At 50.2% G+C, this 11,521-nt stretch overlaps 1 protein-coding gene across 1 annotated transcript; it reads left to right on the forward strand.

Annotated features, from left to right (window-relative positions):
- Positions 1-6,437: 6,437 nt before the first annotated feature.
- Positions 6,438-8,151, forward strand: LOC119096953 (uncharacterized protein K02A2.6; the record flags this gene model as incomplete). Its single annotated transcript, XM_037219954.1, is given in 1 exon segment — positions 6,438-8,151. A coding segment is annotated over 1 exon segment (807 nt), but the record flags the coding sequence as incomplete, so codon positions are not given.
- Between the last annotated feature and the right edge of the window lie 3,370 nt (positions 8,152-11,521).

Genomic DNA, 11,521 nt, shown 5'->3' on the forward strand with positions numbered 1-11,521 from the left:
GCCCCGTTCTTCATGACCAAATCGAAGCCCATTCCTTACTTCGAGTAAGCCCAGGCGATGGATGACGTAGGTACCGACTTACCTATGACGTCACGGCCCAAGCCCATTCCTTACTTGGCCGAGAGGCGAAGTAAGTGCGGTAGCTCGCGGTTATTTACATAGCAACGAATAGCCCACGACGCGTTTGCGGGTGGGTTGTGGTGGATGCAGAGGGTTTCCTCTAGCCCCATAGATCTGCCATTTATAAGTTACGCTATTGCCATAGAGTAGTTAACTACCATTGGTTACAAAATGTGTTGGTCAGACTTGTCTGCTTTCCCTTAATGATAGTTCGTCAGGGGCTGCAGGTTACGGCACACCTGGCCAAGGGGCAGTAGGTATGCCGATGTGCCAGCCATCATTGCCTGCTTACTGATTCGATCGTAGATGCGCATTGCTATGCATTGCTACTTAACTTCTTGGCCTAGGTGCTACTGTATCATATCAGCTAAGTACTCCTGTAATGCAAGCTGATTTGTTTCATAGGCCTGATTGATTATTTTGAATTACTGGACTGCACAGGCATGGGTTGGTAGAGGTTAACCAAACAGACTTGTGGTTCTGTGGCTGGTAAGCATGATTGTTGTGCAGCATGAAAATTATATTATTGATCTGGTTGCACTTATTTTCTAGGTCACTTCTTCACTAACCTGTACCTTTACTGCATGCCTGACAGATTATGAACAACATGGGGAAGGTAGAGTTTTGGAACCCCTATGTTGAACAGTATATCATGGTGGCATTACCTAAAATTTCTGTGAGCAGATTTAGCACTAGTATGTGTTTCAGCATACCTTATTAATAGATAACAGGGATGTGAGGGTACTTCCACTGATTAATTGCTAGTGGTATTAAAGCATGTGGAAGTACAAGACAGGAACATAGAATGTCAGTTGAATATTTTTATTGATGATATAGCTTGTATGCATAATTTTGAGCAATTTGTTCTGTACACATGAAGCTATGGCCTATCCTTATCTTAGTTGCATTGAATCTTAATGTGGCCATTATACATGCTTTCTTTGCCAAAGAAACATTCCCTACCACCATGGTTTTGTCTGCTTTGTTTGACAAGGTGGGTGAGTTGTAAAAAAAACTGATACATGTCATAGGTGTCATCATCTTGTATTTAAGTATTGTTTGAATGAAGTTTTTCCCCCACAATGCAACCTAAATGGTCAATTATGGAAGGCAGTGAACATTTCATTCTTAAAATGTTATGTGCCAAATGTGATCACCTGTGGATGAGATTTGGCATGCACTAGGCAATCAAACATTGGAATTGCCATACTGTATGTTGCCCAAAGTAGTCCCAGTAACTGGGTGTACACAAATTGTGTTTCTAGATGTGGACAGTCTCCAAGCTTTTCAGTGTATGTTCCTTCCAAGGACACCTCCTGCTGCTCCTTAGCTGTCTGTTTCCCAAAGTGTGTTTGTGCTGACTTGAATGTGATGGATTGACTGTTATTTCTGATCTGCTTTTATTGTTCCCAATCTTCGCATTACAACATTTAACTGGAGCAGGCTGCATGCATCATCTTTGCCATGAGGTGGTCAGCCATGTGCTGTCACTTTGTGAAGCGCATGCACTGCACTTGCAGGTTCTGTATGCTAGAAAGTAACAGTGCACCCATGTCAACCTGTTCCACAGGATATGCCTCATGGGGCTCTGCAGGCACCAAGTCATCCCCTGCCCCATGCTCATGATGCACAATGCAATGATTGATGCATGGTGCAATGATCAATGCAATGATAACCTCAGCCACATTGCCCATGTTTTTCACTTCTACATGTTTTAGTTGCTGCAGTTTGTTTTTCAGCATGCTGAAAGCACGTTCAATTTTGGACGCTGCTCTGAAACGTGTCAACATGGCCATCCTGTGGGGCGCGTCGATTGTCAGGCTGATAACCGACTCCCGTATGGTCTACCACTGGATAAGCGACCTTTTTTTGTATGGTCTGTAGAAGTGGCGCTGAGTGGGGCTGAGGTGATCGTTGTCTCGGGAAGGGGTGATGATCTCCGGGGAAAGGGGAAGCTCCTGTCCTCGACGAGGTATGCGTTAGATGGGAGAAGCTGCCGCCGATGCTCCCTGAGGTCGCAGCAGAGGAGGGCCTTCTCCAAAAAAAATACGAGAATCGCGGGCGGATCGCGGAACCCTGGAAGTACATCAGTGCGTACGCTGCGGGGACCACAAGCAGCCAGTAGATGTACTGTTTTGGCGACGCTCATGAGTATTATGAGCAGCTGCTATCTGCTTGCTGGGTGCATCCATGAAGATGAAGAACCTGTCGATGGCTGCAACCACACCCGGGGAGCTGGCGCACGCTGCAAAGCCTGCGATGGTTCCATGTGGCCGCGCTCCTATTGGCCACGCGATGGCGTCACTGTGCGCGGTAGCAACATATTTGCAAAATGTTGTTAGATACTAGTGTGACCCAGATTTTGAACTTCCGAACTTGTCGCCAACGTCGTGTGGGGGTACTGGCTCGGCAAGATATTGCAGCGCAGGCATCACATCTTCCAACGGACGCTTCTGGTTGCCCCTGCGCTGGCCATGATTGTCATAATAAGGAGCCAGCTTTGCTTAGAGATTTTGAGAGAAAAAATGTGCGCGGATACGAGACTGCGATTTGAAATCCTCGTTATCATGTCCTGGAACCACGTCATGTAAATAATTTTCTGTTTTGTTTGCGCGACGCTGGTGCTTTGGCAGGGCCAGAACCGCTACGTCGGCGTATGCGCCAATGTGTTAGTCACTTTCTGGATCCGGTAACATAGTTTGTCTGGACAACACTTGGCGTCTCATTACAACACGTGTTCCGAACAAAGCTGTATCCCTGCTTGCAGCAACACGCGCAAAACTCGACCATGCGTAACAAAATACATGGACGACCTCAGTATACATGCGCGACGCTCGCGCAACGCTTGAAGTAATGTCGCGTCTGTCGGAGTCGAAGGCGATGATCTGCCTTTCTCTGCCTATAATATTCTCGTTAATGTACAGTCGTTATGGTATAGGCAGCTGTTGTGAGAGATGCACGTGAAGTATTTGTATTTAACTGTCCTGACTCGTCAATATCATCTCTGCTGCGCGTCAAATGTGTTTGTTGGAAAACAGCGATTTTATTAGCCGCCATATTTGGGAGTTGCTTGAAGCGTTCTCCATGGCGCAGATGACGTAGCTGTGCAACGTCATAGGTTGCTACCTGAAAAGGCGGAGCATCTGGCAGCATTTCCCCATCAAGAACGGGGCCCTGATGAGCCGTGACCTTCTGCGGGCCAGTGTAAAACCGCGCGCCGCGCCACGCTGCACAGCAGGAATGGTGGTCAGACCATACCTTCGAGGAAGGCTACCTTCCGGTTCCCGGAGCTTGACCTTGCCGAGTTGTCCCGACAGCGCGGCAACGTATGAAACACGCGCCAGGTCACGCGAGCAATGTAGTGCGTCGTTCCACTCGCCTTGGGGCTTGGCTGCGACCTTTGGGCTTTGGCTCAGAGAGAACGTACGGGAGCGGAGCCATCTGACCATTTTTAGTTCTGATATCGCAGGGCACCTGGCAACATGCCACGAGTTTCCCGGCACTGAGTTGCTGAGACAGCGCGGGACTTACCCGCGCGGGAAGACGCTACCTGAAGTATCCCAGGCGTCTGTCCGGAAAATTGTGACTGGCCATTGCTATTGCATGATAAGAATGCCTCACAAACTGATGCTGTCCCTTTGCCTGTGCACCAAACGAGAGTAATTTAGGCGAGTCATTTGTCTGGTCCTCTATGTTGAGGAGAGGAGCTCTCAAGTTGGAACGTTCCTGGCGGACAGGCACACTGCACGCATCTCTGGATCCCGCACGCATCTCTAGATACTGCACGCACCTGTAGATCCTGCACGCATCTCTAGATCATGCACGCATCGTTAGACCCTGCACGCATCTCTAGACCCCCGCACGCATTTCTACATCCACACGTACCTCTAGATTCCGCACGCATCTCTAGACCTCCCACACATCTCTAAATCCACGCGTACCTCTAGATGCCGCGCGCATCTCTAGACCCCGCACACAGTGCGATGTACTACCATGTACGGTAGCTGTCCTATATTTTAGTGACGGCTTCCCTTTATATCGTTAGCGTTTGGTGACGCACGACGCTTGTATATTGACGCATGACGCGGGGGTCTGAAATAGAGATGAAGGGGTGGAGCAGGGTACGTGGCGTCTAAGACCAATTACTGATAGATAATACTCGGACATGACACCACATGGTGGCAGCGGGGTGAGAACACACTACAGCACAATCTAAAAAGGAGGGAAGAAATGTCTAGTCGCAATAAGCCAAATTAAGGGCTTCAGTAGTGCGCTTTACGTGCGTCGCAATCGCCGCAGAAAACAAAAAATGTCTGATTCTTTCATACCTCACATGGAATGGGAAGCTGCTGACCAAAGCCTTGCCATAAAGCTCTTCAAGCAGAAATGTGAACTGTTTTTCTCAGTGAAAGAAATCAAAAAAGAAAAACAAGTGGACCATATCTTGCTGTCCTCAGGAGAGCCAGGCCTGAGATTCTACAACTCATGGGGCCTCCTAGCAGAGGGAGAGAAGGATCCCAAAAAGGTATGGGACAAATTCCAGACCCAAGTTGAGCCTAAGACCAACTTCAGAGTGGCCAGGCTGTTCCTCCAACGCCTGAAGCAGGAGGAAGGCGAGTCGTTTGATGACTTTGTTTCCAGATGCAAACTCCAGGCCCAAAAATGTGCCTTCAGGGATGACCAGGAGTTCAATGAAGGGGCCATGGAACAAATTGTCATTGGCACATGCCATGCTGAGGTTCAAAAAGAGCTCATCAGCAAAGATAACACTCTCCACCTGGACAAAGTGCTGGAGGTGGGTCGCACACATGAAGTGTCCATGCGGCACATGCAGCAAGTAAAGAGCATGCAATCCCAAGATGCCAACCAAGTAGCGCACTACCTGCAAAGAAGCCAGAAAGGTAACAAAACATGCACCAGATGTGGCTACAAGGCTCATTTTCACAAACAAGAGTGGCCAGCCATGGGTTCAACATGTAAGGTGTGTGGAAAGCCGAACCACTGGAATACTGTCTGTGGGAGGCTCAAGATGTACAGCCAAGGGACAGCAAATCAGGGTCACGGAACCAACAAGGAGCAACCCAAAGGCATCAAAGGCACAACCAACCAAGCCGCAAACAACAAAACAACCAAAACAGGTCAGTGCATGCCATCAGCAAAAATTATCCGTTCAGTCAGCCAACCCTCAACAGCCTCAAAGTAGCAGGTGTAAACTCAGTGAATGAAGACACTCGAGATGATGCCTTCACATACCTCCAAACAAGGCTGGACAAACAAAAACTGCTGGTGAACCTCAGAGTGGAAGTGGACACTGGTGCCTAAGGCAACATCCTGCCTGTCAGAATGTACCAGCAGATGTTCCCTCACTCCCTGGCTGCTCAAGGTATGCCGCAGGCTGCTGATATTATGAAAACAGATGTGATCCTCACAGCCTACAATGGCACCACAATTAAACAGTATGGATGCATGGAACTGCCCTGCAGGTTCGGCAACAACAGCTGGACCCCAACCAAGTTCTTCGTGGTGGGGTCTGAAGGACCAGCCATCGTCGGACTGCCAAGCTCCCGCCAGCTGAATCTGGTGACGCTGCACAGTGCGATCACAGCCACAGACAGCAAGGTGAACACGGTTGAGGACCTCGTGAAAATCTACCCGGACCAGTTCGACAGGATCGGCAAGTTCCCAGGGAAGTATCACATCGAGCTGAAGTAAGGTGCCCAACCTGTGATACATGCCCAGAGGAAGTTCTCCGTTCGCCTGAGAGAGCAAATCAAGGCGCAGCTGGACGAAAGGGAAACCACAGGTGTCATCAAGAAGGTCCAAGAGCCCACAGACTGGGTCAACAGCATGGTCTGCACCAAGAAGAGAGATGGAACTCTCAGAGTGTGCCTCGACCCGAAGGACCTCAACAAGGCCATCAAAAAGTGTCACCACAAGACACCAACGCTGGAGGAGCTGACGCACAAGCTGACAGGCGCCACCGTCTTCAGCAAGCTGGACGGCAAGAACGGCTACTGGTCGATGACGTTGGATGACCAGAGCTCGTTCCTCACCACCTTCAGCACCCCGTTCGGAAGGTACAGGTACCTCCGGATGCCGTTCGGCCTGGTCATGTCCCAGGACGTGTTCCAGCGCAAGATAGACCAGATCCTGGGGGAATGTCCTGAAACAATGGGAATCACAGACGACGTGGCTGTCTTCGGCAAGAACGAAGCCGACCACGATGCAAATCTCCAACACCTGTTCACCGTCGCCAAGAAACATGGACTGTCGTTCGACAGCAGCAAGTGCGCCATCAAGCAGCATTTCATCAAGTTTTACGGCATCACGTATGACCGAGACGGAGCGCACCCCGACCCTGACAAGGTCACGAACATCAAAGCGATGGCAACACCCTCCAACCAGAAGGAACTTCAAGAGTTCCTGGGCGTCATCACACACATGTCGCCGTGCATGCCAAAGCTGTCAGATGCAACAGAACCACTCCGAGGACTTCTGAAGAAATGAGCCGAGTTCTGCTGGACAGCAGCCCACGAAGTAGCCTTCCAAAAGGTGAAAAAACGAATCTGCGAGGAGACGACCCTGGAATACTTCGATCCAAGGGAGCCGACACGAGTGGAAGTCGACGCCTTGCAGAAAGGCCTGGGAGCTGCCCTTGTGCAAGACGGGAAGCCCATCGCGTTCGCCTCATAGTCGCTGTCAGAAGCCGAGCAGCGCTACACGAACATCGAAAGAGAGCTCCTGGCGGTCGTGTGTGAGTGCGAACGCTTCCACACGTACCTCTTCGGTCGCGACTTCATCGTCGAGAGCAACCACAAGCCACTAGAGATGATCTAACTGAAGAACCTCCGAGCAGCACCACCAAGACTCCAGAGGATGTTGATGCGTCTGCAAAACTACGACGTGCAGATCACCTACAAACCTGGCAAGCAGATGCTGCTCGCAGATGGACTGTCGCGCCTCCCGCCGGCAGAAAACAGCCACATTGAGCTCGACCTGCAGATCCATCTCGTGCACTTCGGTGCCGGAAAGCTCCAAAAGCTGAGGGAAGAAACGTCGCGCGACAAAACGCTGACGGTGCCCCGTGACGTCATCGTTGCAGGCTGGCCTGGATCTCAAAAAAGCCTGCCTCCGTCCCTCCGACCGTACTGGTCGTACCGAGACGAACTGGCGGCGTAAGATGGACTCGTCCTAAACGGGGAGAGATTCGTCATCCCCCAAGAGATGAGGGAAGAAATCCTGCAAAAAATACATAAAAGCCACCAAGGACAGGTCAAGTGCAAGCTGCGAGCAAGAGAATGTGTCTACTGGCCAGGCATTAACAGAGACATCGAGAGGGAGACGGCAAAGTGTGAGACCTGCCAAAAGCACATGAGGAGTCAGCAAAAGGAGCCGATGACACAAATGGAGCTGCCAACGCGCCCATGGCAGATCATCGGCACAGACCTCTTCCATTTGAACTACCAAACGTACCTGGCCGTCGCAGACTACTCCTCGAAGTTCCCGACTGTAAGGAGGATACCGGGGCACTGCACCAGCAAAGCAGTAATCAACGCTCTGAAGGAAATCTTCGCGGAATACGGCATCCCAGACACCATCAGGAGTAACAACGGACCACAGTACGACTGTGGGTCGTTCGCCTGCTTCATGAGGGAGTGGAGCATTGTGCACATCACGAGCTCACCCCACTTCCCAGAGAGCAACGGCTTCATAGAGCGGACCATCCAAACGCTGAAGCAGGCCATGAAGAAGGCTCTAGAGAGCGGCAGTGACGTGCTCATGGCACTCCTCACCCTGCGGACGACGCCCATCGACAGTCACCTGCCAAGCCCAGCCGAAATCCTCCAAGGTCGGAAAGTCCGAGGAAATCTGCCCATGAAGACCCGACCAAGAAGTGAGCAGGCCGACGTCCTGCCACGCCTGGTGGAACGCCAGACCACCCAAAAGGCGTGCCACGACCGACATGCGACTGAGCTGTCAACACTCAGTCCCGGACAACCCATCCGCGTACAGCACCCTCAGAGCGGCCGACGGAATCCAGCGACCGTTGTGGACCAGCGGCCTGAACCAAGGTCGTACACCATCAGAGCGGCCTACGGCGCGGTCTGTCTGAGGAACCGGCAACACCTTCGCAGCCTCAGCCCGTCTCCAACTCGCTTGGACAACACTACCCCAGCCAGGACGGTGTCAGCGCAAAGCAGCCCACCTCCACCAGCTGCCTACGCTCAGACGAGCCCCAGAGCGGTAGTGGTACCAGACCACGAACCGCCAAACATCCCAACTTCCCGTTACGGTCGAGTTCTGAAGAAACCCGACCGCCTGGACCTTTAGTGCGTAGTGTACATATGTTGAAAAGGGGGATGCGATGTACTGCCATGTACGGTAGCCGTCTTATATTTTAGTGACGGCTTCCCTTTATATCGTTAGCGTTTGCATTTATGTTTTCGTACATGTGTATCCCAGCAGCCGCCAACAGCGGTGTTAGCATAGTGGTGAGCGAAATGACACAACTATCAATGTTCTGCCAAAAATGTTTTGTCTTACCAAGTATCAGAGGTGATGAGAAATATATTTATATTATCATTTTGTGAATACATTTATATTTACTGTATCTCAACAACTAGCTTTTAAAAACAACGAGAAACGAGGTTTTCGAGCAGGAAAACCGAGGCCACTAAAACCTACATTGTCGAGGATATATTGGACGAAGGCAATCTAAATGCAACGAAACTTCCCCAACTATTTTGCGTTTGCTTCTTTGTTTTATTTCTGTGCATTCTTTTTTGTAAGTAGTTTAGACGTCAACAGAGCCGTCCAAATGGCCCAACTATCAATTTTCCGTCAAAAATGATTTCTCTTACCAAGTATCAGAGGTGATGAGAAATAAATTTATATTATCATTTTGTAAATACATTTACACTTACTGTAGCTCAACGACTAGCTTTTAAAAATAACGAGAAACGAGGTTTTGGAGCAGGAAAGCTGAGGCCACTAAAACCTACATTGTCGAGTACATATTGGACGAAAGCGATGGAAATGCAGCGAAACTTCCCAACTATTTTGCGTTTGCTTCTTTCTTTTATTTCTATGCATTCTTTTCTGTAGGTAGTTTAGACGCCAACAGAGCCGTTCAATAGTCCTAAGATCGCCACGTGGTCCAGGGCTCTAAGATCGTATTTCGTTGAGGGTCTCGACCACTCGGGCCACGGACGAATCGTAGCTGAGCTAACGATCTTATACCCGGCCCCTTCTCTTTCTCCCACTTCCACCTTACTCTGCCGTAAAGACGTGGATCCCTACAAAATAGCACGTCATCCTGATGAAAATCCCGCGGAATGCAGTCCTCCTTGAAGGTTTTTGGGCGATACAATATCTTCTATCTCATATCAATTTCTGACTCGCTTTTGCCACTCAGTCCTCAGATACCAAAGGAAAACATAAAGGCACAGGAACCCGTATGTACTCTTATAAATGTACCTAAGGCACGCACATAGGAGAGAATGGCCATTTAATGTAACAATTGAGGGAATGCACATTTAGACCCGGACCTAGACTCAATTTCATTCATTTAGTGCATTCAAACCTCATGTTTGCCGTACCCCAGGACGGTTAATTCTGTGCTCAATGCTTTCCTCAACAAATTCAGCAAAACCAGAGATCTGATGGGAATCTATGACCACGAAACACTATTAGTAATTGCACACGCTCCGGAACATCCGTTCTAAAAGCAACAGGACCTAAACCATGTTAATTATACAGATGCCTAGATTGCTAGTTTATTCCATGTCGTAACTTGTATAAAGAACGACGTAAAACCGAAATCCCGGATAAGCCCACGAGAACACTCAATGCACGGGATCCAAATTGGAGCAGACACGTATTGCGCTACGCCAACTGACACCTCCCATCATTTCTTAGAACCCCGTCGGCTGTACTCTTTTAATGGCATAGCCTTTAAATGAGATGGCACACTGTACCGGACGTCATTGACTTCTTACGACAATGGTACAGTGGTCCTCATACAATAATCCCGGCTAAACACTCGAAGACCTACAAATCGTGGACGATGATATGAACGAGATCATCAGCTTCAACATGCCATGCAAGTGTATTCAGATCGACAGAACACGCCTTAGCAGACATGAAATGACGACAGTTTAGACACATTCCGCCTAAACCAGACATAACACATTTCGTCCAAAGGACTTCTCACAAACACAACAAAACAAGATTCACAAGCTGTCCAAGTGGTTTGTGCAGCCAAAAAGGAGACTGCACCTAGCACAGCGTACATTTTCCCGTCCGCAGGCAAACGCATCGTCATCATAAAACCATCAATACACCATCACATACCATCATCACATCATCATCGTATCAAGCCACCCCCGCTTCCATAGTCACGGCGAAGACGAAGACTAATCAAGGTTAAATCGGGCTCCTTCCCAGCCCCGCACAGCAGCAGCCTGAGCCGGCCGGCACCCGGTACAGGCATGCAGGGAGCGGCTGGGCCCCCAAGATAAACATTGTAGGCTCCTGTGTGCACCACCTCTTTTCCTCAATACATGCACACACCAGATGTCTTGCACACTTACCCAAGCACATTTAGACTTGATGCATACCATCGCCTCAAACTCTGCATTTGGAACGACTAGAAAGGCGTCATATGGTAAAGCCCCACTAAGCCTAAGCTTGTAGCTATAGATATTTACTGAAAGGCCCGGATATTTCCGCGGCAAGGCATCTGATGAGCATGCAATGATCATGACACTGAAATGAGGGAAGCAGTCTGCATGAGAACATGTCTATGGTGCCTCTTCTGTTTAACTGCCCAACTCGCACCTCCATGACCTCAACTTGACATGACCTGTTCTGCGACCCAGTGCTCGATTTTGCTCGACGCAGCCCTACAGACTGTGCGGCTATTTGTAGTGCAGTTGTACTTTGTGTCCCGCGCCCCTGCTGGGGCGGGGCGCGGCAGGTGGTCAGGTTCGCAGGCCGGCCCCGGCTGCGCGGCAGATGCGCGCCGCCACCGCAATTCGCACGGCCCCGGCTCGCGGCCCCCGCTGTCGGGAGTCGCCGTTGGGAGAGCAGAAAGGGTAGGTGCACCGTCAGGGGCTGCTGTGGTGCGAGACCAAAATACAGAGAAGTTTTGGTGAAATTCTTGGCGTCTCACTACAGCGGCGCAGCGGCACGACGCTGTCCCAGATACCGCTGATACGGGTGTGTTCGAGTCAGTCTCCGCGAAGGTGCACACGAGTCGGTGGTCGGGACCAGACTGTCCTTCCGTACTCCGCGAGACGCTCTGCCACCCACCGTCCGGTCTAGATACTACTACTCGCGCGCTATTCTCGGTACTCGCACATCCCCCACCAGTCATTCAGCCCGCGGGACGCGATCGAAT

The sequence above is a fragment of the Pollicipes pollicipes genome, unplaced genomic scaffold (assembly GCF_011947565.3).
Source record: "Pollicipes pollicipes isolate AB1234 unplaced genomic scaffold, Ppol_2.1 Scaffold_4295;HRSCAF=5057_pilon_pilon_pilon, whole genome shotgun sequence".
NCBI classification, from domain to species: Eukaryota; Metazoa; Arthropoda; class Thecostraca; order Pollicipedomorpha; family Pollicipedidae; genus Pollicipes; species Pollicipes pollicipes.